This window comes from Juglans microcarpa x Juglans regia, chromosome 1D, assembly GCF_004785595.1.
Source record: "Juglans microcarpa x Juglans regia isolate MS1-56 chromosome 1D, Jm3101_v1.0, whole genome shotgun sequence".
In the NCBI taxonomy this organism is placed as follows: domain Eukaryota; kingdom Viridiplantae; phylum Streptophyta; class Magnoliopsida; order Fagales; family Juglandaceae; genus Juglans; species Juglans microcarpa x Juglans regia.
In genome coordinates, this window is record NC_054594.1 from 37,281,997 (window position 1) to 37,308,744 (window position 26,748).

At 34.7% G+C, this 26,748-nt stretch overlaps 2 protein-coding genes and 1 long non-coding RNA gene across 4 annotated transcripts; 2 read left to right on the forward strand and 1 right to left on the reverse strand.

Moving 5' to 3' along the window:
- The first annotated feature begins 8,387 nt into the window (after window positions 1-8,387).
- LOC121251794 lies at window positions 8,388-25,427 on the forward strand. Its single transcript, XR_005938120.1, has 3 exons — window positions 8,388-8,480; window positions 13,964-13,967; window positions 25,415-25,427. It is a non-coding gene; the product is annotated as an uncharacterized LOC121251794 (long non-coding RNA).
- Window positions 11,004-15,266, reverse strand: LOC121251768 (chromatin modification-related protein eaf6). 2 transcript variants are annotated; one of them, XM_041151122.1, is made up of 7 exons: window positions 15,004-15,266; window positions 14,688-14,782; window positions 14,264-14,364; window positions 13,200-13,269; window positions 11,730-11,757; window positions 11,563-11,623; window positions 11,004-11,349 (listed from the first exon to the last, which is right to left on the reverse strand). In XM_041151122.1, the coding sequence occupies exons 1-7, from the start codon at window positions 15,014-15,016 to the stop codon at window positions 11,241-11,243; spliced, it is 477 nt and encodes a 158-aa protein (XP_041007056.1). In that variant the 5' UTR covers window positions 15,017-15,266; the 3' UTR covers window positions 11,004-11,240. The 2 variants fall into 2 exon arrangements, with proteins under 2 accessions (XP_041007056.1, XP_041007065.1); XM_041151131.1 differs by lacking the exon at window positions 15,004-15,266 and having other exon boundaries at window positions 14,688-14,792.
- Window positions 20,955-24,751, forward strand: LOC121251784 (actin-depolymerizing factor). The gene is made up of 3 exons (XM_041151138.1): window positions 20,955-21,463; window positions 22,816-23,081; window positions 24,319-24,751. Exons 1-3 carry the CDS (start codon window positions 21,449-21,451, stop codon window positions 24,467-24,469), a joined length of 432 nt encoding a protein of 143 aa, XP_041007072.1. The 5' UTR covers window positions 20,955-21,448; the 3' UTR covers window positions 24,470-24,751.
- Window positions 25,428-26,748: the final 1,321 nt, after the last annotated feature.

A 26,748-nucleotide genomic window follows, 5' to 3' on the forward strand; every position in this document is an offset into this window, starting at 1 on the left:
AGGCTTGGCCATCCGCCATCCGCCAGCCACGTAACCAAAACCTTTTCGTTCTAAAATCGTGTGGCCTGATGTCTAATACACCAAAAAAAAAAAAAAAAAAAAAAGCCTTGCTATCGTAATTAATGCACCGTTTTTTTGCTTTTTTGCAAGTTCTCTAACCGAACAAGTATCTACAATATACGAACCTTTATTATTACATTTTATTGAGAAAAAATTTAATTGTAAGCAGTTTTACGTATTAATATGTGTATTTATATAATATAATTAGTTAGAAAGTAAATTTTATTAAAAATAATATTAATTTAAATTTAAAATATAAAGATAATAATATTAATACGTAGATTAGTACGTAAACTTACTTGTACCTAACAAAATTCTTTTGTTGACATTGTAATATAGGTTTAACAAAAAATTACTTATAAGCTGGTTCTTATATATTGCACGTGCCACCTTAATTATTCTTAAGAATTACAAAGTATGTATGTATAGATGTGTATGTGAATCGTTAGATTTATTTTATGATAAAAATAAATTTAAAATCTAGCGTACATGATATCAAATCATATCATTTGATAAATAAGTAATGCTAGTTAGATATAATTATAGGTTGTAGAAGCGTTGCATATTAATTATTTTGAAAAAAAGTAAGTAATATTATTAAAAAATTATTTTTTTATGTGAATTTTATATTTATTATTTTTTTAAAAAAAAATATGCATTATTTATAAATTTTATGACTATAAATATTATTTATTTTTATTAATTTATTTTTTGTATAATTATAATATATTTCTCTAAAATGATTACTTCTCACGGATGGATATGCACGCGAGCTGTCTGGGTCAAGTCAAGCTAGCTAAGCTAGCAAATTAATGAATAGTTACCAAGATTGGTGCCAACAGAACAGACAATTAATGGTCAAGTCAATATTGTGGGCTATTGTCAATTCAGCAAATCTGCATTGTGCAGTCGTTTTTAATTTGTACCCGTTCAAATCCGAGCTAATGATTTTTTAGATTCAAATTATATATATATATATTCTAGCCTTTTATTTAATTTGTAGACCATATTATATATATTTACTTCTCTGTAGATTTAATATTTCCAGAGAAAGACTGCTACACGAACAAGCAGCAAAAGAACGAAAACAATAAAAGACAAATTGACAGAATATCCATCATATTATATAATTATAATATATATATATATATATATGCTTCGTGTTGCATTTTTCTGCTGCCTAAGCTAGCATGCATGCACGTTCATGTAGATGCATAATATTTAGATATTGTACATGAAATTAAAAGCATGCAATATATAAGATATGCATGAATCTTTTATAAGTTAATTATATATGTCTGCATAACTCAGAATTAGTCAAAGACGTACGAAATAAATAGAAAAGAACTACTACTTCCCAATAAATTAATGAATCTATCGTATGCTGAAGTACAAGCTTCGCTCGCAAACAATGCATACACGATTAATATTAATATATCCCATTCTCTAGTTTACAAGTGGTACTTCAAGGTTAACTCATCTTTTATCGTACTGTAGCCTTCAATATATTCTAAATACAATGAAGGCTACATGATTAAGATTTAGTAGGGCTTTACCCGACTGAAAACATATATATATTTCGTTGTTAGAATTTATTATAAAATTAATGATCAGTAGTAGTACTATATATATGACTAAATTATAATGATATATATATAAGTCTAAAATATACAAATATCGCGTAGAATTTTATAAAAAAGTAATTACTACGACTAAAAAAATGTTAAAAAAAAATTAAATTAAATTTTTTAATTTGATTTTATTTATGGTGGCCGAGCTCACTTTTGAACAAAAGATTAGTGCAAGGCCGCTAGTAAGAGATCGATTACAATGTCGGTCAGTGATTTAAGATTGTCCGGTAAATATGGTCCCTGATCACCTCATAAGTACACCAGAAGATGTAAATTAAATATTTAAGATTTGTTAGATCTCATTAATATCGACATTGACTAGTCTGCATGCGTGTATATATATATATATATATATATATATATATATATATATATATATATAATACTCCAATATTTTGACTATTCATGATCAAGATTTTCAGTACTCTGGTCATCCCATTTAATTAATTTCTTTAAACTGATAATGTTATCCCCAGTCCGGCCACTAATTTTATGCATGTCATAATTTGTACATTAGTGATCATAGTCGATTCCTTTACGGCTCTTCGATCTTTTTAGTACTGTTATTTACGGCACGTTTTATCGTATGCACGTCGTGTCGAGAAATTTCCTGTAGTCCAAGCAGCTCATGTAACACATTATTTTTTTTTTTTTTTCTTTTTGAGAAAAGTCTATTGCATTCATTTGTTTTTTTGAAAAAAAATATATTGCATTCATTCATAACTAACATTATAAACTTGACTTGAAACATACATTACAAGTTAAGTACAATATTTATAGTTGTCCAGTACACATGAACCGTGATTAAAATGATCTAGTCTTAGCTGTAAACTTCTATAGACCTAAAGTCTGAGAGACAGCACACATCTATCTAACACAGAGTTAACCAAATACTCCGTTTAAGATAGAGTAGAGGACACACTCTACAGACGAAAGTCCTAGAGACCGTGTTTTTTTTTTTTCTAAAACAAAAGACATTACAGAAATTAAATAAAAAAATAGAAAAATAATAGATTACATCTTGAAAAGATATGGATCCGCATTTTCAACCTTGGAGAAAAATAAAATACAAAAACGACTGTGATGGCGCGTGAGAGCCACGCACCACCTTGGAGGTATAGCGATCGGTCAAGTCTGAAGTAATCGGTAGTCTTGGACCTATATATATATTATATATATATATATATATGTGTATGTATGTATATATATATATATATATGTATGTATGTTTCTAAGAAGGCAAATGCATGGCTTGATCTGGTGATTCGAATTTAAATCACAGTGTAAGAGTTCTCTGAGTGTATGAGTGGATGTAGGCAGTTTCTGGGTTATAGTGCAGGGTTTCAGAATGGAGACGGTAATGTAAATGGATTCACACTTAAAGAACTAGCAAGATAACTGTTTGATAAAAAGCAACTGAGGAATCAGATTGCCAAAGGGTTCTTCGAGGGCCCTTAACCTCCAAATTCTAGATGTTTCTTAATAATGATTTTCCAGTCCTTGTTCAGACGTTCGTTCCACTACATATCCTTGCAGGAATAACAAACTTGACAAAGGAAATTGCAACACGTGTAAAGTAAAACAGAATTAAAAACAGAATGCAAAAATAGACTAATACGACAATACTAAGACTTAATGGACTTGAACGGCAAGTAGCCTGCGAAACGTTCCCCATCCTCATACGACGTCGTGCTGGTCATCCCCCTGAAACGGTGAGCTTCATCCTTCCTTCTTAAACGCTACGTTGCGAGTTCCCCTTAAAATCCCTAACTCTTCACTTCAGTTCCATCTACTTCCTTCGATACTTGCATCTCTCTGTGTCCCCCATCGCCGCTCCTTACCCCATCTCCTTGTGAGACCCTAACAATCTCCCTCCCTTAAAGCACCTTGCCCACAAGGTGTGGATAAAGGTCTCTAAGCTTCCAGAGTGATTCCTAGCTATTGTTCTCATGGTCGATTCCAACCCATTTGATTAAAACTTCGGTGGTAGCTCGGCTGCGTATGTTCTTGAGACGGTGGTCCAAAATGGCTTCGGGTTCCGGCAAGATTTCACCTTTATCGTTCACGGGTGGCAACCGCGGCAGTGGGCAGATTTGCTCACCTAATTTTCTCTTCAAACAAGAGACGTGGAAAACTGGGTGAATCCGGGAGGCTGCTGGCAGATCCAACTTGTAAGCCACTTTTCCCACTCGCTGGAGTACTCGGAAAGGCCCATAAAAACGTGGAGAGAGCTTAAGATTCCGACGAGTTGCTATGGACTTCTGCCGATAAGGCTGAAGTCTGAGGTAAACCCAGTCACCTTCAGTAAATTCCCTTTCAATTCGTTTACGATCAGCATAAAATTTCATCCTTGCTTGTGATGCCTCTAAATTCTGTTTGAGCAATGACTTGATCTGATCCCTTGTGTGTAATAAACTGTCCACTGCTACATTTGATGATGTGCCTGGCATGTAAGTGGTGAGTTTAGAAGGACTGTAACCGTAGAGGGCTTCAAAGGGTGAAATTTTGGTAGATGTATGATAGGATGTATTGTACCAGAACTCTGCCATGGGTAACCATTGGGCCCAGCTCTTAGGTTTTACCCCCACGTAACATCGTAAGTACCCCTCCATGGTTTTGTTAAGGGCTTCTGTTTGTCCATCTGTCTCTGGGTGATAGGCAGAACTATAATTCAAGGTAGACCCTTATAGCTCGAAAAGGGCCTTCCAAAAAGAACTTAGAAAGATGGGATCTCGGTCTGAAACTATTATTTTAGGAACCCCGTGAAGTTTGAACACTTCTTTTAGAAAGATTTGAGCTACCCCAGCAGCTGTATAGGGGTGGGAGAGTGCCATAAAATGGCCATACTTAGTGAATCTGTCCACTACTACCAGTATAACACTTGCACCTTGAGACACTGGTAACCCTTCCACAAAATCTAAAGAAATTGCTTCCCAAGCTTGTCCAGGAATAGGTAGTGGTTGCAAGAGGCCCGGGGGTAAAATAGACTCAGATTTATTGACTTGACATACATCACATTCCCTGACTGTCTTTTTGATATCCTTTTTCATACCTTTCCAAAAAAAATCTCTTTTGGCTCTTTTGTAAGTTTTAAGAAATCCTGAGTGTCCAACCTGGGGATCTTCATGTATAAACTTAAGAACTTTGCTCTTGAAAGCCGATTGAGGGTCCACCACTATTCTTCCTTTCTTTAAGATTAAGTCGTGCTGAAGTGTGTAACCAGTAGGCACCTCCTGGTTATTGTCAAATCTGGCTAATAGTTGCTGTAAATCTGTTGAGGTACTATAAGTATGCTTTAGTTCCTCAATCCATAGAGGGGTGGGAAAGGTAATAACAGCTAACGACCCCTCAGGAACTGTTTCAAACTCATGCCTTCGTGAAAGTGCATCTGCCACTTTGTTTTCCTTCCCCATTTTGTACTGGATGTTGAAGTCGTATCCCATAAGTTTGGTAATCCATTTTTGTTGGGTTACCGTGCCCACCTTTTGCTCGAGTAAGAATTTTAAGGCCTGCTGGTCAGTCTTGATAGTGAAAGCCTGACCCAATAGATAAGGTCGCCATTTCTGAACTGTTGTTACAAGTGCTAGGAACTCCTTCTCATAAGTTGATAGGGTCAGAGCTCTACCCTTTAAAGCCTTGCTGAAAAAAGCTATTGGTTGGCCTTCTTGCATTAGGACAACTCCTATGCCTCCCCCGCTGGCATCACATTCCAGTGTAAAAGGTTGTGAAAAGTCTGGCAGCCTCAAAGCAGGTGGTGAAGTCACGGCTGTCTTCAGATCCTGAAATGCTGTAGCTGCCCTTTCACTCCATAAAAATGAGTTAAGTTTCAACAATTCAGTAAGTGGTGATGCAATGAGTCCATACCCTTTAATGAACTTACGATAATACCCAGTGAGCCCCAAAAATCCTCGTAAGGATTTAGTGTTCTTAGGCACCGGCCAGTCAAGCATGGCTGCCACCTTCTTTGGGTCTGCCTTGACCCCACCAATAGTCACAATATGCCCCAAATATTCTACTTCATTCACCCCAAACAAACATTTAGACCTTTTTGCATATAAACAGTGATAAGCTAAGGTCCTTAAGACTTGCTGTAAATGATCCAGATGATCTTCCATACTGCTGCTGTAAACCAGTATGTCGTCAAAAGAAACTAACACAAACTTCCGCAAGAAAGGTTTAAAAACTGTATTCATCAGCCCTTGAAATGTAGAGGGTGCATTGGTAAGCCCAAAAGGCATTACCAAAATTCATAATGGCCTTCATGGGTGCGGAAGGCTGTTTTATGGACATCCTCGGTTACCACCCTGATTTGATGATAGCCAGACCGTAGGTCTAACTTGGAAAATATCACTGAGCCATATAACTCATCCAGTAATTCATCTATTACTGGAATTGGGAATTTATCCTTAACAGTTTCCTTGTTGAGGGCTCTGTAATCGACACATAAACGCCAACTGCCATCATGTTTTCTGACTAATAATACAGGAGATGAAAAGGGGCTGGAGCTGGGTCTAATAACTTCAGTTGTCAGTAATTCAGAGACAATTTTTTCTATTTCAGCCTTTTGGTAGTGAGGGTATCGATAGAGTCGGGTAGAGATTGGGCTAGTGCCCTCCTTCAAAACGATCTTGTGGTCATGAGACCTGGGAGGAGGCAAGCCCACAGGCTCTTGAAAGACCTGGTGAAAGTGTTCTAGCAACTGAAAAATTTTTGTGCAGCAAGGCTGAGATGGCTGTTCCACCTCAGTATCTATTAACTGTAAAATAAGTGCCTTCCCTTTTTGAACAGTTTGCAACAAAAATTTATCATCTTCATTAACAAAAGTAGTATCACTTAATTGTAGGCCCTTCAACCCCACCATTTTACCCTTCCATCGAAATTGCATCACTAAGCTAGCAAAATCCCAAGTAATTGGTCCAAGGCCTTTTAACCACTGTACTCCCAGCACAGCACCACATCCAGGTAAGGATAAAACGTTAAATGAGGGAGAGAATGTGGTACCTTGTATGTTAGTGAGTACATTACTGCAATAGCCTTGACTTTGCAAGAGCTCACCATTCGCCACCCGTACCTTGAGCTGTCCAGCTCCATCCATAGGTAACTGATTTTTCTTTACAATTAGAGGATCCAGAAAATTGTGGGTGCTTCCGGAGTCCACCAAAATCACCACCATAGAGGTGCCAATCTTCCCCCATACCCTCATTGTATTCGGACAAGGAGTGCCCGTGAGTGCATTGAGAGAAATTTCTGGATTACTTCCAAGCAGTAGTTTAGGCCCCGTCTCTTCAGGTTCTGTTGAGTCATAAAATACTTCATCAGTGATGTCTTCTGCAGCAGCTTCTGAACCATGTAGTAAGTAGAGCTTAGGGGTTTTACACACATGCGATGGGTTCCATTTCTCTTCACAGTGATAACACAAGCCTTTTTTTTTTTTTCATCCATTTGCATAGAAGAAATTTTTCTTGTAGGTACTGTTGGTCTGGTAATTCTAAGAGTGTTTTCACTGATTGATCCCCCTTGGTTATTACTGAAATAAGATGTACTGCCCTTATCCCCCCATGTTTTTGTTGATCTCCTTGAACTGACAATATACTCCTCTTGGATTCGTGCGAGGCCAAATGCTGCATTCAGATTTACTGGGTTGAACATACGAAGGGGAAGTCGAATCTCATCTCGAAGGCCACTGAGGAAGCAGCTTAACTTATGGGAATCTGGAAGTCTTTTCAGTCTATTGGAAAGAGCTTCAAATCTGGCCTTGTATTCTGCCACAAATGAGGTTTGCTTGAGGCGTGTGATGTCCTCCATGGGATCATCATAAGCAGTAGGCCCGAATCTAAGTTGAAGAGCTTGGATAAAAGTTTGCCAGCATGTGAATTGGCCAGTGTCTGCAGCATCCTGATACCACACAAGAGCCTCACCATTCATATGGTAGGAAGCCATGAGAAGTCTATGGGTACCAAGTGTTTGGTGAAAGTCAAAGTAATGTGAGGCCTTAAAAATCCAGCCCGTCGGGTCTGTGCCATCAAAGGAAGGAAACTCCAGCTTGATTCCTCTAAATGGTGGTCGTCGGTGTTCCATCTGGTCCTGTTCTCCATCTACACGAGGATCCCGAGTCACAAGTTGTGTTTGGATCTGATTTTGAGTAGCCATCATGGTGCGCATCATGTCATTCATCTGGTGCATTTGATCCCTTAACTCCTGAATGATGTGCTCGTGATTAGTAAGCATTTCCTGCTGTTTACTAGATCTTGTATTTTTAGCCATTAGGACCGTGGGCTCTAGATACCAATTGTAAGAGTTCTCTGAGTGTATGAGTGGATGTAGGTAGTTTCTGGGTTGTAGTGCAGGGTTTCAGAATGGAGAAGGTAATGTAAATGGATTCACACTTAAAGAACTAGCAAGATAACTGTTTGATAAAAAGCAACTGAGGAATCAAATTGCCAAAGGGTTCTTCGAGGGCCCTTAACCTCCAAATTCTAGATGTTTCTTAATAATGATTTTCCAGTCCTTGTTCAGACGTTCGTTCCACTACATATCCTTGCAAGAATAACAAACTTGACAAAGGAAATTGCAACACGTGTAAAGTAAAACATAATTGAAAACAGAATGCAAAAATAGACTAATACGACAATACTAAGACTTAATGGACTTGAACGGCAAGTAGCCTGCGAAACGTTCCCCATCCTCATACGACGTCGTGCTGGTCATTCCCTGAAACGGTGAGCTTCATCCTTCCTTCTTAAACGCTGCGTTGCGAGTTCCCTTTAAAATCCCTAACTCTTCACTTCAGTTCCATCTACTTCCTTCGATACTTGCATCTCTCTGTGTCCCCCATCGCCGCTCCTTACCCCATCTCCTTGTGAGACCCTAACACACAGCCAATATAAAAATGTCGATAAGTTTTACAACATATATGTATATGTAAGAGATCAATTGAAATCTAATTAAACTGCATGTCTTGTTAAAAAGAAGCATTATATATATGAAATTAGTGACTTCTGTCTTTCTGGGATTTTGACACATCGATATATAAATATATATATATATATATATGTGTGTGTATATATTATTATAGAGTATCCTGATCTTGAGGTTAAAAAAAATTAAAAAAAAATATTTTTGTAACTGGTATTTGAAAGTCATGTATAGAGCCCCCAAATAGTATGCTCCAATGTCTGATCGGAAATATGTTGTGCAGAATATATATTTATATATATATATATATAAGAATAATGTTACACATAATTCTTTTTATCATCATTCTCTCATCATTTCTTCATGTGATATTAGATGATTGGAGACTATTTATTTAGCTAACCTCGTAATCATCATTAATTATGCTCTTTATTCGTCCTTATTTGATTTATTTTATTCTATCGGAATTAATTAGTACTGTTCTAACTTTTGTCTTCTTCACTCCCTAAATATTTTCTGGAAATGCATACTGACACAGACCCCTTCAAATAGGTAAAATTTGAATGATTCCCAGAGCTAGCCAACCAATCTTGAACCCAAAAAAATCTACCCATGATAATTATAATTAGCTAGGGTCATATCAATGACTGGGTTAATTCTCCCAGCATGTGCAATGTGACAAAGGCACGGTGTTTAATTTAATTTAAAATTACTGCATATTTTTAGATTTTCCATGGATAGGTTGATTTTGTCACCTGCGCCAAGCACGTCACTCAGCAATGAAACATATTGATCTCAGCATGATCACTTCATCGTTTCTAGATTGACAATTAATATGCGTGCGAACATGCAAGCTGCATCATATCCACTCAATGGGGTTCCCATGTCAACTGCAGGCAGCATCAAACGCGTACGTTCGTTCTTGATGCAGCAAAAATTCAAACATCTGTAGTTTAAGATAAGGTTTGCAAATTCTAATATATATCTCAGGGAGGAAACACAGAGATCCGACTATTGCTGAAGGCAAACTTGGATTGATCATAATGCATGCATGGGATTGAAGAAATATCAAAGCGTTAGGTAATACTCGACCAGGAAAACGGGTATTAGGTATGATGCAGTCTGTTATACATTAACTGTAAATTATGGGTGTTGAATTGGTGGGCGAAAGTTTCAATATCCCTAATCTTTTAAAGCGGGATCTAGATGCTTGCTTGATCTCTTGGTGCAGAGGGAATTTCGAAAGTCTTTGCCAATTCAGAGAAGAAAACCAAAAACATCATCGTACGTGAAACTCAAACTGCCAATGTGAAACCATGTACCATCATGACAAAGTGTATCCCATAATTATAAAAGTCCAATAAATGGACGAGCGGTGGCCCATTTGTGTATACTTTGTCGTTGTCTTGTCATTTCAGGCTTTAAATTTGACAGAAGCAAGCCCATGGAAGTGTGACAAGTTGAAATGAAAAATGGGGAAAAATTATATAATTTCAAAACCATACATTAGATCCTCAGATTATTTCCAATCGAGACCTTGCATTAATTTGACCGTAACACAGTTGTAAGGATCAAATCTTAAAAAAGGATTCAGAATATCCGCTTTTAATAATTTTATATTGTAAACAGTAATATGTCAATTTTAGTAATTTAAGATGCGATTGCAAAACCAAGACGGAAAATGCATTTATCTCTTAGAAAATTTATCGAGTGGTATTGGCATATGAAGCCCAGGATGAGGTGCTGTACTTAGATTATGGATAATCCAATACGAAAAAAAAAAAAAAGTTCTCTTGGTATCTCTCCTGTTGAACTCTTATAATAAAAGATGATCTGCATCGTTTTAGCAGGATTCGGAAAAGAAGTCGGGTGATTCTTGAAGATACGAAGAACGAACGAAATACAAAGTCAAGGGGTATGTGAGGGAGGGAGGGTTAAAAGAAGAGCCATTCGAATGTACAAAGCAATCAAAAAGTCATTCTTTCTGGAAGATGTTCCCAAGTCCTTCACTACAGAACCAACAAGGCCTTTTCAAATAAACAAATCATTCCGGCAATTTTCAACCCTCCGTATTAAGGTTTTCTTGTGGTTCGTACTTTCCCGAGTTAGGTTGCCTGTGCATAACTTTGAAACTTTCTTCTAATTTTATTAAGAACCACGCTGCCTGTCCACACACACACGCAGAGAGGGAGAGATGCATGATTGCATTCAACAAACATGGCCGAGTCAAGAAAATTAAAAAGAAAAGAAAAGATGGGCGTGCGTGCGTGTGCATGTTGCTTGGGGGGTGGGGGGTTTATCCGCATCACCTTATTGAAACTGTGACGACGAAATATATCTATTACCTAATCTGTTCACTCTCTTTTTCCCGATTATACAATAATACTTACACCTCAATTGGAAGAGAAACAGAATTGGGTAAGAACCCTGAGGTGAAAAGAATACATAAATTAAGGAGGCATTTCATTGCTAAAGACAAGCTAATTATGCAACGCAGCCATCCTGAATCAACCTAGTCAGCCTGACCAAAAGAGAAACTTCCTAGGATACAGTACAACACAAGTCTCTCTTTTAACTCCTATAACCTGCAATTACACTGAATGTTTGTATAGCCATTCCTTCATCAAGTACAATTCATCTCAAGCTCAAATCAGGATCATCTTCCTCGTCAAATTCTTGTTCGCTTGATGGCCTGATTCTCTTTCCATCTCTTGATGCTGTTCTTCCCTTCTTTGGCTTCCCCCTAAAATATGGTTTGCGTTATACATTGAAAGATGCCAAAAGAATTTCTCATGAATGGAAAATTCAGTATAATTAATTATGATTTTAAACATCTATGTTTTTTTTTTTTTTTTTTTTTTTTTTTTTTTTTTTTTTTTTTTTTTTTTTTTTTTTTTTTTTTTTTGCCTACTGATATTCAGTACTTCAATGCATTGAGATGGAAAGGTACACTTACTGGCCATTGGTGGGGAAGCTTCCGCCCTTAGACCGACCTGGACCAAAATCAGATCTTCCATCTGCAATGAATAGAAAGAAGAGGGTAAACATAAAAGAATTATGGAATTTCCAACCTATTTTTTTTTTAGAGAAGGAATATATGTAAAACAATGTATATGGGTTCACCATCGCGCCCAACTCCAAGTTCTTCAGCCTGAACATAGAAAAACAATTTAAGAGATCAGTCCTGTTAAGTCTGAATATATCTCTACCCTATGTGAGATGCAGCCTCATCATAACCATTTCGTGATTTCAGCTTCTGGTAGAAAACAGAATAAACATTGCACAAACATGATAAAAGGGAAGCAAACTCATTCAAGGAAGGAAAAGGGGCAGCAATTAGCTCAAAAAAGATTCATATGATACATATAGATTGTGAGGTGACCACTTTGTACTTCATAATCTCCCCCTGGTAGTTCTGCATTAATTTTTATGATCCCTCAATTAAATATATGAGCATAGATTGCCAGAGTGAGAAGGGTAAAAAGAGTCTTAATACATCATCAAATTTTATATTTCTCAGAAAATATCGCTTCGAATAAACTTTTTCCAATCTCTAAACTTTATTTGAATCATTTCTCACTTGAAAAACATATACTTGCCTTAAAATGTGATCGCATTGGACATCCCACACCCCTTTTTATTTTTCTCATCCCCAATTATCTGAAACAGAAAATGATTTCAGATTCAATGCTTTAGGACATATTTTGTAAAACGCCCTTTAAGAAGTTAGGGGTGTCAAATCATGTTAACGGATCGTGTTCGTGTCGTGTCAAAACATCTATATTATACTATATGGGTCAACCCGAACACGACCTATTAAGCTTATCGTGTCAAAATCTCAAACCCTAATACGACCCATTAACATAACGGGTTGACACGACCCGATCCGACCCGTTTCAACCCGTTTATGTAAATGGGTTGAATAGACCCGAAATTAATCCATTTGATCTGATTAAGTTTAGCATAATTTTATATTAATGTTAAAATCACAATCTCTATAAAAAAAATATAAAATAAACTACAAGTCTAAAATTACAATCCAAACAATAAAAATATTGAAATTAAAATCACAACAATTTTACTTTTAGGTACAAGGGTATAATTATATCTTTAACTTTCTTAACGGATCATAACAGATTATAACGGGTCAAAACAGGTTGACCTGTTATCAACCCGTTAATAAATTGTGTCTTAACGTGTTAACTGGTTTTGACTCGAACCCGTTAAGACTAAACTCAAATCCATTATTATTGTGAAATGTTCATGCTGGGTTAACGGGTCGTGTCACATATTGCCACCCTTATTTAAGATACATCTTTTTGTGTTTTATATAACTAAATTTGATTAATATCAATAGGTGTAGCCAAGTACACAAGGTGTATAAAAGAAAAAACAACTAGCTAGGAGGAAACCCTTTATCTGCCTTGGGTGCAAGCCCAATCTACATCTAGAGTTCTATTCACATAAGCAAAGTTGCAAAGTTATAAGATCAATGGCATTCAGTCTAACATGGAGTTTTCAGCATCAACAAGAAGATAATTCTGTTTGATATTGAAGAAGTTCATCAAATATAATGTGAAATTCAATACATACTGCTGGTGAGGTAACAGAAGACAATGAGAAGAGTCTATCTTCAGGCTGGAATTTCCTGGACCTCTTTAAGCTGCAGGAACAGTTTTAGGCAAAGCTTTTGTCACAAAAATCTAGTCAAAAGTCACACTTGAATATTTCATATTTCACATTCACTGCAAGCACCGAAACAATGCATACAGATGTAAGAATACCTTGTATATAAGAAGCAACGTCATCTTGGTAATATGATTGCAATTAATAAATCAAGTCAACAATCACGCTATTGAAGTTTCTAATACATACTTATTTTGGAAAGGACAAATAATTGATATATTAAGTGCAAAATCATAAGGTGTTTCAGAAATAGCAATAAAAAGCAAGTAATTTAAGAAGCTTCAAGTGTCTGTTTAGAAGTAAAATGAAAAGTTCATGATTCTCATCTGATATCATAATATCCAAAAGCAGCAGATTTGATATGCAATTGTTCATACACCCCCTACAATTGTTCATACAATTCTTTGTTTGCCTGTTCAGCAGTTCACTCCCTACAAGATATGAAAGAAGAAATATTTTATGAGCTTTGGTTTCAAATTAATTTTTAAAGTGTAACTTCTACAAATTATCCTTCAACATGCCTATATCTTCCTAAAGAAATTTTCAATGTCTCCTGATCTTTACACCAACGATCAGGTTCCTTCCTGATATTCTACTTATGAAACAAAAGTTCCCTCATTAAAAAAAGAAGAAGAGTGAGATCACAACCAATTGCAGTTTCTCATTTCAAGCTTTGTAACTATTATATTGTTTACATATATTGTAAGACAACTCGCAATACAACCCTGCAAGCAACATAACGAGGAGCTGCTTATGATCTTCACACATCATCTGCACCAATAAAAGAGTAAATTTTCCATTCAAACATGCCCAATTCGTTGACCAGAATCGCTTTCCATGTGGTGCAGATCAACAACCACTACAATTAGAAAAGAAAAACATACAATTCGCATTCAAATCACCAGGGGAGAAAAGGGATATGTATTTGCATGGCAAGGAATCGGTGCATTTACTGTCTTGAATTCAATTACTTTGTTGTGTTCTTGGACGAAGAAAGAAAGCCTTCAAAACCTTTCAATACGTGCCCAAAATGGCTGGAATCATGCAAGTAGCTCGTCTCTAGCTCATAAACCTACAATTTGATAACACGGGTAATCTTTAGCTTGGCTCAAAAGTTATACTTAGAAATAATACATGAATATGGGTGTTTTGCAAGAAATTAGTGTACTGAATAAAGAAGTAAATCATTAAATTAAGGAAAATAAAGAAAATGAAACCATTGGGAATTCAACTACTTCACTGTGCTTTGCATTTTCAAAAAGAGGGCATAATAAAAAGCATAAACCTTACTTACCCAAAACAAATAAATGACAAAAAGCACAAACCCACATTATGTTATTTACTTTCCATTTTGTTTTGCTTAGTTTTCTTCGCAACCAAATAGAGTCGAATTACCTGCTTTTCGATGTTCCGGAGCTCTTCTTGAAGCTTCTCCCTCTTGCTCAAGAGAGACTGGAGCAAGGCCGTAGGATTTGTAGAACCTCTTTGCCCTAGGAACATTTCATGCAGACCACAAATTCAAAGAATTCCAAATTAAGCCCGAGAGGGAAAATTAAAAAATAATATAAATATAATAATCGATTTCCCAGAGAATCGGAGGCAGGAAATAGTAAAGATTGTAAAGTTGAAATTGGAAAAAGATTGATTCTCTCTATTTTTCCGCGGATATTTTGGGGGAGAGGAGAGGAAATTCGGGATGGTTACAAGTTACCATCGGAATCCATTTTCGCGGTGGATTACAAATCCCGAGAAAGGCTTGAAAATCTTTCTACAATTGAGCGCTTCGGCCTAGGGCAGGGAGCGAGCCTGTGTTTTAGATAGAGCCTTTGGATTGAATAATGGACAAGACCTTTCTGGATTTAAGCGTTCGCTCCTATTTTTTTAACTCGAAATGAAAAATTACATCTTAAAATTATCACATTCATAGCTCTAATCCAAATAATTCGTCCCTCATTTTTTCAGAAATTGTTTCCATAATCTTTCAAAACTCTCAAATCCAAATAACACCTTGGTATAAATTGAAAGGTTGGTTTGTGTCTATTTATTTGTTACTTAAATCTATATTAAAAGTTAAATAAAATATTATTATTTTAAAATTTAAAAAAATTAAATTATTTATTATATTTTATATAAAAATTTAATAAAATTATAATGATTAGATAAAATAAGATGAAATGAATTGATATCATCTCTAAATTCAAATGGATGCTTAATGATATTGCTTTAAATAATTTTATAACTTTTCTTACAATTAGGCTTGCAATCTGGTCAAACTGTTTAGTGTTTGAGCCCAACCCGACCCTAAAATCTGGGTCAAGTCAACCTAATTTTTTTCTTTTTCTTTTTTAATTTTAAGATGGGAACTCTCTGTGACTAATTAGTACACCCATTATCTCACAAAACCTTTTTTTTTTTTTTTCTTTTTCCCACCATGCATAAGATCAAATCGTCTTTACAATTTACATAAAATTCATGAGTCGAATGAATATGTACAGTTTCAAATTAAGAAATGTCTGGAAAAGAAGGATATCAGTTAATTAGTTTAAGCTTAAAACTGAATGAAAAAAAAAAAAGAAAAAAGAAAAAAGAAAAAAGAAGAAGACAGAGAAGGAAGAGCATCATGGACAATTCTGATATATTTATATAATATAAGGAATTGATTTAAAATTTTTTCTATTCTTTTCTCCTTTGCTTTCTCCTTTTTTTTCTCTCTTCTAGTGTAATTTATTTCTACAAGTGCAAATAAAAATAGTCAAAAACCCAGTGAATTGAATGAATGTATGAAACAGTAAAATGCAAAGAATGAAAACGGTACGTTTGGAAACTAAACTCAACTCATCTCAACTTATTATTACAATTTTTTTAAATTCCAATACAAAATATAATAAACAATTTAACTTTTTTAAATCTCAAAATAATAATAATATCAAAAAATAATATTCTAACAATATTTTATCATCTCAACTCAACTTAATTCAGTTCAAACTAGAAAAGAATGGATGTGGTACAATATGTATGTTATGATTAGTGGTATACTAAGAAATTTATCTGTGGAGGCCATATTAAAGTTTGGTAAGATTTTTTTTTTTTTTTGTATAGAATATAAGTTTTTTGGGTAATATTAATACAAAGATGAACTAGTACAAGAAATTATATGATTCAAGATGCTTAATTAAAGCATGTCATGGGTAACAACAAATCGACACAACATATGAGAGAGATCACTCACTTCTTTCAGTCAGAGTAACCAGAGATGATCATTAACCTCGTTCTTAATATCGAAACAAAGCCAATATATCGGTAGAGTATTCTCCGTATCAACTTCTTTTCCTGTAAAATATTATGAAAACACAGCAGTGATCGTGGTATAAGGAAAGTCAAATTTGACACAGCATTGCATCTATGCAGGATGTAAAAAGGAAGACATGAGAATAGTTTGCTTATTTAAATTTGTAAGACTTGGTATTTTTTTACTATATCAACTTCAAATTCAAAAAGAGATATTCTACAAGAAATCATATTGAAGAAATATAGCTAGCATCTCTTTATGCGCATTTGATTTTGATGACGACCTTACATTGGAAAAGAAAAATGAAACAAATATTTTAGCTCCATATTCTAATAAGCAAAGTGCAGAAACTAGAGGTTGAGTAGTTGGCATATGGGCCAAAATGGATGCTTATAGAGCATTTCTATTCTGGTTTCTGCACCTAAAGTCAATTTATTTTAATAACGCCTCCCAATTTCATATATGTGATTGATTCAACTTAAATATGTAAACCAAGTTTGAGGCTATGTAACTACCATCTCATTTGTACATATTTTTTTTATTAAATATATAAACTTGAAAGTTATTCTACATGTAAGTCATTGTGTAAATAATATCTTTAATACTATTAACACGTTCCATATCATTGACATGACAATATTTGATTGGTAAAAAACTTTAATTTTAATTTTTTATAATAAATCAAGTCTTACTGTATCAACGTATGTTTCAAACTTGAATTCCAAATAAAATCAAACCCAAATCAACCTAAGATCTAGGGGTTTAACCGGTTCGGTTCGGTTTGATTTTATATATTTTTTAGAACTAAAACGGTATACACTGGTTTTGAAAATTTAAGAACCAATATTAAACTAATTCGCTATCGAAATCGAAACTTCCAGTTTTTCAGTTTCAGTCTAGTCCGATCCCCTTTTTTCAGTTTTACAAATTATTTATGTTAGTTATAATATGATGTTTATATATATCAAATTATTAGTCTATTTATATTATAGTATAAGTATATTATTTTATAATAATTAACACATATCAGTATAATATTAGATTTAACTATAGTCTATATAAGTTCTAGACTTTTTATTTGAGCATATATAATCAAATATATAAAAATGTATTTATCCTTGATATATATATATATATATATATATATATATATATACACACACACCAAAAGTAAGTGTATGTTAAATAGTAATAACTTAATATTAATGTTTATGTTTAAAATTAAAATTAAAATTTTATATTATATTAATCTTATATTATAAGATTAAAATGTATATGTTATATCAATTGTTATATAAAAAATTATAAGATTAATTTTATATTATATTACATGTTATATTAATTTTATGTTATAAAAATAATAAGGTTAGAATTTCATATTGTATTAATTAGGAATTTAGTATATAATATATATAATATAAAAACTTATAATTATATATCAGTCAGATTCGGTTTAAATCAATTTTCAAATTATGAAAGTTGATATCACACCGGTTTAGAACACCGAACCAGTTTCCCACACCGGACCACTTATAAACTGGTACCGCACTGATCCGATCCCATTCAACTTATTATTTATTTATTTATTTCTTTTTTCACCTCTGCTAAACTCTCGCACCAAAAGCAATCCAATCAACCCCATCTAAGATCCATGCCTCCGAGACCAAATTCCTGTGTGGCTTTGTGAGGACAAGACCCACAACTTTGTTGGGTCTACGATCGTGTTGGATGTGTGGCTTTTAGCAGTATTTTTAATTTCGTGTTGTACTAGTAAGCATGGTCAAAATTTGCCGTTTTAGCCTAGTGATCAGTATAGATATTATATGTGTTTCGTATCAGCTTATATTTTAACTTTTTTTTATTTTTTTAATTTTTTGAAACTATAAAATTATTTTTTAACTCTCAATTCAGACTAAACTATTTATAATTTATTTATATATAGATTATTATTTTAAAATATAATTTTTATATATTTATATATATAATTTATTTATATATCAATTATTTTAAAATTGTATATAAAATGATATCAATATTAAAATATTTCGTTTTATAGCATCCGGTAGGATATTTAAAATATCAGCTTTAAGACCCACAACCTTGGATGTAACAGTTTCTGCCTTTGAGGTCCATGGCTCGTCCGCCTTCGAGACCCAGGTGTGGTCGTGGGTCCATGCATTCGAAACTCACAGCCATGGTCGTGAGTATGTGTACATTACTACATAGACCCTGGCTTTGAGACTCATAGGCCATAGCCATGTGCGAGTCTGGATGACCTATCTCCCAGTCACACTATAACCTTTTAGTTGAATTTAAGTTTGGTACAACTACCATTCGTTTAAAATGAACAGTGCTACAGCTATTTATACTTACATAAGTGTAGTCCAATCAATTTACGTGATTTTATAATAAAAATAATTTTAAAATCTAATAAATCACATTAAGACACACATTAGTTTATAGAATTACTTTTATGTAATTCTTTTATGATTAAAATATTTTTTTAAAATATATTTATAAAAGTTATGAAAAAATAATATTAAATAATACTATATACAAGCTCCAATTAGACAAATCGTGCACAGACCCTTTGTAAAAAAAAAAAAAAAGAAGTCCCAATAAAAAAGAATGATTTTATTCATACTTTTTCAAGGTGAAGTCTAATTTTTTACAGAATATTTATGGAAACTTTTCTATTTGAAATTTGTGCAAATCATTTCTTATCATTTTAATAAAATAGCCTCTTTGCAATGACCCAAATTTATAGCATTATATCGGATTTGTACCTTTTAGAGTTCTTGACTGAATTTGAAATTAGAGAAGTAGAGAAAGATAAACATATAAATTAAATCATATATTATTTATAGTCATTCGAGCAAATTGTTTAGTCACTATGGACAGTTTATACATGGCTTCTTCATTCATTTAGGGATTGGTACAAATATTTTTGTATAAGTTTTTGCATTTAAGGTCTCTTACTAACTGGATTTTTATGATGTCTGTTTAGTCGGATGCTTAGCTAGTAGTTAACTGGTATAGAAAATAAAAATAAAAAAATAAAAATAAAAATAAAAAAAACGCTTTTTTGGGAAGATATAATTGATTTTAACAAGTTTTTAAGTTTTGATACGTAACATATATACGGATAATGTAATGGTATGACAGATGACTTAGCTAAACTTTAAGCGATGGGTATTACTTTGTCTTTTTCTTCCATTTTACAATTACCTAGGAAATTGTATGTGATTTTTGTTCCTGATAAATCTGGTTTCCTGGAAATATAAATTTTTTGAACACTAACTTTATTTCTTTTATTGTACTAGATAGTTTGGAACAATCATTGTACGTATTAGTTTTTCTTAGTTTGGAACAATTATTGTACGTATTAGTTTGGAAATATAAACTCTTCCACTACTTGTAAAAATATATTCCTCCGCTACAAAAAAAGATTATCAATAAAATTGAGAGTACCATACATTTTCTTAAAAAGATGCCTAATAAATGTTTGAGACTACTTTATATGTTTATGTTTCTTCTTGTCTAAATCTAAGGGTTCAATAAAAACAATTATCGGTATTATAGAGTTAAAGTGTTAGATCTACGTGGGGGTGAAAATCGGCAAAATCAAATTGACTGGTTTCATACATTTTTAAAACTGGCCAATTAAAGGGAGAAAATCAACATGCTCAATTTCAGCGTGATTCCAATATGTTTGTCGGCGTTCCGACGGTGGCACGATGAGAGAGAGGCCGATAGAATAAAGGTTGCGACAAGGGAGAGAGATAGAGATGGACCGGCAAACAATACTGCGTGAGAGAGAGTCTGGTTACGTTTGGATATCAAGAGTACCTCAAGTACTCTCATTACTATTCTTTATTTTATTATTACTTTTTACCTATTATTCATTATTCTATTATTACTTTTTTATTAATTTTTCACTACTATTCACAAACATTCTCAACACTTCTCAGGTATTCTCACTATCCAAACGTAGTAGCCTGAGTGAAATGGAGAATTGGAGGAAGAAATGGGACGGAAGGGGGTATTAAACCTTAAATTTAAACGATATCGTTTGGTGAATTAAACCAAACAACATCGATTTATTTTAATATTTTTCCTAAACGGTTAGTGTAAAACGACATCATTTAAGTGAAATATCATCATTTTACATAAGATATATATATATATATATATAAATATATATAATATTGCATCAGGCAGTGCTGGACCGAATCGGCCGACGTCGATTTCATCAATTTTCTACTGCCAGCCAATCGGTTCTCTATTGATTTCTGCCAATTCTGTCAATTCTTGTACAACCCTAGATTTATAAATAGATCTCACATAAATAAATTTAAAAATTAAAATAAGTCAAATAAATTTTATAATCTCACATAGAATTTACGAGTTTAATTTTCGTAGAATTTATCTATGGACGAAGCATTTCTCGGAATAAATTAAGATCTTCATCAATTATCTCATCTAGGGAAAAAAAATGAACAATTAAAAAAAAAAAAATCTTCACTTCCATCATCTGTTCAGTGATTATCCATCAACAATCACCAGTGTCACACATCTGTGGCGACAAAATCTAACAGCAAAGCATGATGGGGGGCTCCCATTCTGTCCACCGGGTAATTGCTGTCCTTTTTGGGAGGGAAAAGAATAAAGAGTGACTGAAGCGGCGCTGTGCCTTTCTTTTCTTCAGCCTTAAAGCACGAATCCTCCTCTTCTTTTCTCTTCTTTTCCCTGTTTGAATTTCTTCGGTGGCTGCCTTTTCCCATTCTCTCCTCTCCACACAGCCTCTTTGTCCTCTCTCTCTTTCTCTCTCTGTGTATATCTCCCTTCCATAGCAATCAAAGCGGCAATGTCTTTCAGAGGGGTAAGCTTAGGCTATCACTGCAAGTCTGCAACCTTCTCTTCTTGTTTATTTCACTTCGTTTCGATCCTGCAACCGTTTTCTTTAGATCTAATGTTTGGTTCTTCTTTTTTTTTTTTTATTTAATATATAATTGGGCGTGAATCTAAATCTGATATAGATCTTAATTTCTTGTAGTTCAGAGTAACTCTCTTTAAGTTCTGGGATTTTATTTGATGGAGCTTCTACTGGGGAAAGTCGAATATATCTTTGCCTTACTGATTTTCCCTTTTTATTGTTTCGGAATTCTGATTCCTTATCAAGAAATGAAGTAGTATCTATCTTGCACTTTTTTAAAATAGTTTTTTATTTGAAAAGGTTGTGATTTGCTCTGAATACCAGTTGGTTTTGGTTTTGTCCCACTGCTTTGGGAAGTTTTTTTGGGTATCAGTGCCTATTTCCTCCCATTTTTAAATAATCTGAAATTGAGTATGTTTTACATACATTTATATATATATATATATATATATATATATATATGTAAGTAATTTGACATACATCTTATATCGTAAATACCTGGGTTGATGCTATTTTCAGAGTCTTGCTTGTGGGGTCTGAATTTCTTTGCAGTTATGGCTTGTATGGTTGCATGCAAATGTGGGAGATAGTTTAGTAATAATATCTGAAATAAAAAAAGTATTACGAATCGAATTCCCTATTTATGATCAATTGCAGTCTGGATGAATGTTTGCGTTGTTCTTATTTTGTAAGGTATTGTTTAAACTGGGGAAGGCTTGAAGCATTGTGCATGTTGAATATTGAATGCATTAGAAGTCATGCTTCATGGATGATTCTATATTGTTTGGAGCAGCCATTATTTTGAACCCACAACCGTGCTTTGCTTCTTAAACCAATGAACCGGTGTTTGAAAACACTAACGTGAACCAGGAAAGAAGAGATAAAGATAATTGATTAAAAGAAAAAAGAATGGAATACTCATGTATGCTATACTGCCGAAGAACTTACCAAAAATTGTGCTCCATTTCTCAAGAAGAAGCTCCATAACCATGGTCCTTGGGCCATTCCACTGTCAAATGGTAACAGTTTTAGAGGGTAACCAAGTCCTACCAATCAAAAGCCCTCCCAAAGTAAAGACGTTCACAGGTGCCAGAAAAAGTTGATCATAGGAACTGCCACTTGGAGGATATTTTCAGGATTAGCATCGGAAAAATCACAAAACAATACAGAATTATCTTTGCTATATTGTTATAGTTGCTTTTTTACTATTACCGTTATCTTCATCAACATCATTATCATCGTAATTATATTTATTAACAATTTATCAGATCAAGTACTTTAACGAACTTCATTTTCAGACAAATGCTTCTTCTGGCATGGGTGTTGCTGAGCTCAGTAAGTCCACATTCCTCGAACTGCAGAGGAAGAAGGTGCACCGCTATTTAATTTTCAAGATTGATGAGAACAAAAAAGAGGTTGTGGTTGAAAAAACTGGTGGCCCGGCTGAGAGCTATGAGGACTTCACTGCTGCTTTGCCAGAGAATGATTGCCGATATGCAGTTTATGACTTCGACTTTGTGACTTCTGAGAACTGCCAGAAGAGCAAAATATTTTTTATTGCATGGTTAGTCTCTTTTGCAATTGCTTAGTTCTGTACTATTTGGTCGGGAACAGACTACAATTGTAGTATTGCACTCATCAAATGTGCCTTAGATCCTGTGACCAGTCATGTTAGTATTTTCCTGTGTTTCTTTTTATTGGCAAAAACTCTGGCAAGTGCTGAAGTTGCAATCTGAATACATCATTGCTTTTTTTTTTTTTTTCTTTGTTGGAATGAGAATGAAGTGTGTACATTGAGAAGGAGCTATACATAACCACATTGTGTTCATGGACCTTCCCTTAATTTCTATGGTGTGTTAAGATGATCTTTTCCTGTGACCACTATTTTTTTTTCCCGATGATTAGTCTATCACAGAACAATGTCTAAATGAAGTTTTCCTGTCCAACCTTGATCTGCTACCTCTCAACTTTCAATCTGATTTTTAAACTGTCATTTGTTTGGTACATGTGGACTAGTAATCGACACAGGAGCATCTCCATCTCGATCAAAGTTTCATGTCTCGCTCATTTTGTTTTTTAGAGTAGCAGCATGGTGATATAGATAGCTTCCCTTCATCGTGTGGTCGCCAATGTCATTATGTGGTTGCCAATGTTCTATGAAGAATAGCTTCATAATTCAAGTATTTGGCTTCCATGCACAATTACATGAAAACTGGGTAAATAAAGTGACCAGGCGGCCTTTTCACAACAAGATGGCCTTGTCTTTCTGAGAATAGCATCATTTGTGTTGCTCATTAGAAGACAGAGGATTACTAATGTATGGGATGACAATGATGTCTCTCTCTGGTGTGTACTATTGGATGAGCATTTGGAAAGGGTGCTTTCAATAGTAAGGATTTCTAGAGTTCAACTCTTGTAATGAGAAGGTTGAAGTAAGGTTTTAATGGTTGGTATTTGTAGGGTCATTGAGAATCCATTCCCCTTTCTTTGGTTTCATGATCCTCTAGTTCTCTCGAATTTGATGAAAGAATGATGTTTAAGAATGTTTCAGAGCTGGAATCTGGTCTCCATGCAAGTGATGCTGAAGACAGATCTTGGCAAGGGCATGTTTCCAAATTGTTAAAGTTCCTATTTGTACTCGGCTCATTAATGTGGCTGTTGTGAATGTTCTCTGTTCATTAATTTTCAATGTTCCTTGTGGAATGATTGGAATACTAGTCTTGTGGGAATGTCTCTTAGCTGTATTTTTGTGTTTTTTTTAATATGTGATGTTAATAATTTTTCCTTCTCAATAAATCCAGGTCTCCTGCTGTATCCAGAATCCGTGCTAAGATGCTCTATGCAACATCAAAGGACAGGTTCAGAAGGGAGCTGGATGGCATCCATTACGAGATCCAGGCGACTGACCCAACTGAAATGGATCTTGAAGTCCTCAGAGACCGTGCAAACTGAGCATTGGATTCAAAAGGCTTTGTTATCAGAGAACGCCAAGGGTTTTCTTTGGTGATCGAATGAAATGCAATTTCATGCTGCAATTAGATGGACACAAATTAATATAGCTTGACTATTAAATAATTGTAATTGCCACCTGGGAAGGCTGATTGGGGGGCTCGTAGATAATGTACGGGGAAATTTGGGCTTCCTTATTGCCATGATGCTTCCCAGGTGAATATGGGTATGTTCTGTGTATTGAGAATATGACTGCAATTTTACGAATATGTGGATGTTGTACCAGCGGGCCTCTCTTCAGTTCATTTTATCGCTTATCATGGCAAGTTATTTGTTTCTGAACAGACAACTTGGACCCCGGAGGTTCGCATACTAACTTAAGGATTCTATTACTGAGGATTTGTCGTTTCCAAATTTAGGTTTTCTTACTACTTTTGTAGGCAGATTGTGGTGATTTATACATTATGTTGGAGTTTTTCTTATGCACTCCAGAGAATCCAGGATTAGTTAGAACTTTGTCTCAGACACCCGCTGTCGGTTAAGAAAATATACATATTGGAGGTTTGGTTGGGAAAAAGAGAGATGTTACTTTTTATATTTTTTCGCGCAATGTAGAGCTTTCAACGAGTCGATGTAACTTGCCAATGTTTTTTTGTCTTGTGAATTAGGTTTTATAATATTTTAGAATTTTTTTTTCTAAGCAAACAAACTTCATTAAGAAAAATAGTATGATACAAACATAAAAATGTATCCTATTTATCCTACATAAAAAAAAAAAAGAAGGAAAAAAAATCAAGTAATCACTAGGGAATTGTAATAAGAGGATGATTTCGTACAAATTGTTGGAAGGTGCCCATTCTACAAAGGAATGTGTGCATCAATTTTGAAATCGATGTATTTTTACTAGTTTCCAACTATCTTGGAGGAAAACTCTGCTATCTCTGACAGTTACTTCCATATTTTAATTAGAAGTATTTTGAGGTTGATCAATGGCTTTGATGGTTACTTGTGAGTCACCATCAATAATGATCTTTCTTATATGTTGTGAATGAGTTTCTTGAACTCCTATGAATGTTGCAATGGCTTCCGCTTGATTTGGGTTGGTACCGCACGTGAATACGATTATTACAAATTTCAAAGAGCCATTTCTTGATCTACAAATTGTTGTTGTCGTGCTTCCATTTGGTTTGATTACTACATCAAAAGTGATTGATTAGTGATTTGTGGTGGGAGGGGTCATCTTGGATTGTTGTTTTGGATTTTCTAGTCCCATTCATTACAGTGGTCTTTATAAGTTCTAGAATCTCTAGAGATAAATTGATCAATAGTAAGTGTTAATGTCGTGTTTTACATGCCTTTGGGTCAGGTTCCAGTAGCTCAGGTCTTTCGAACTGGGCCTCGATTGGTGCTTTGTGGAGCCCCCGGCAATAGTCTAGTACGGTTGTACGGTGTCAGTGCGTACATCTATGGCGATGAACATTATTTAAATGTAGAGAAAATAAAAATAGATGAACACACAGATTTACGTGGTTCGGCACTAGGCCTTCATCCACGGGAGTTTAGGGAGGAGAGATTTCACTATAATAAGTTTGTTTATAGTCTCTCATAACCCTTCATTTCTCATTGTACAATGAAAGCTATAGATCTATTTGTTGTAGAAGAATTCATCTGTAAAGCTCTCAGGTTGAAAAAGAAGTCGAAGAAGAACCCAAAAGTCGGAAGAAAATCCAGAGTCCTCAAAACTGTAAGCCTTCTGTCCCTTTTATCTGACCCTCCCTTCCTTTCCTACTTTCTCTTGACATCCCCCATCTCCTAATACCTTCACTTCTGACACCCTTGCTATGTCAAATGACCCATTTTTCTCTCCTGATATTACTTTCTCATGTCTGATACTGCACTTCTCATGCCTTTGTCCCCCCCCCCCCTTTTTCCCTCATTCTTTCCTTTCTCCTAGTGAGTCCTCCTCCAATGGGTTGGACCTAGGAAATTCCATGGGCCGAGGGGAAAAATCCCCTCACAGTTACTCCGCCAATTCCATCGGACTTGTCTGATAGGAATTTTTCAGCCTGTTTTCCATTCGTCTCGCCTCATTATGCTGCGCCGTCAGTTTTTTCACTCGTCGATCTTTGGGTGGAGTTTTACTCCACCGAGCCTTCTTGTCGTCGCTTTGTCCTATCGATTTCCTTTAACATTCTTTTCCTTTTCTATTTCCTTTAGCTCTCTTGCTCTTAGCTATTTCCTTTAGCCGCATTTTCCTTCCATTTCCTGTTTCTTTTAACTGC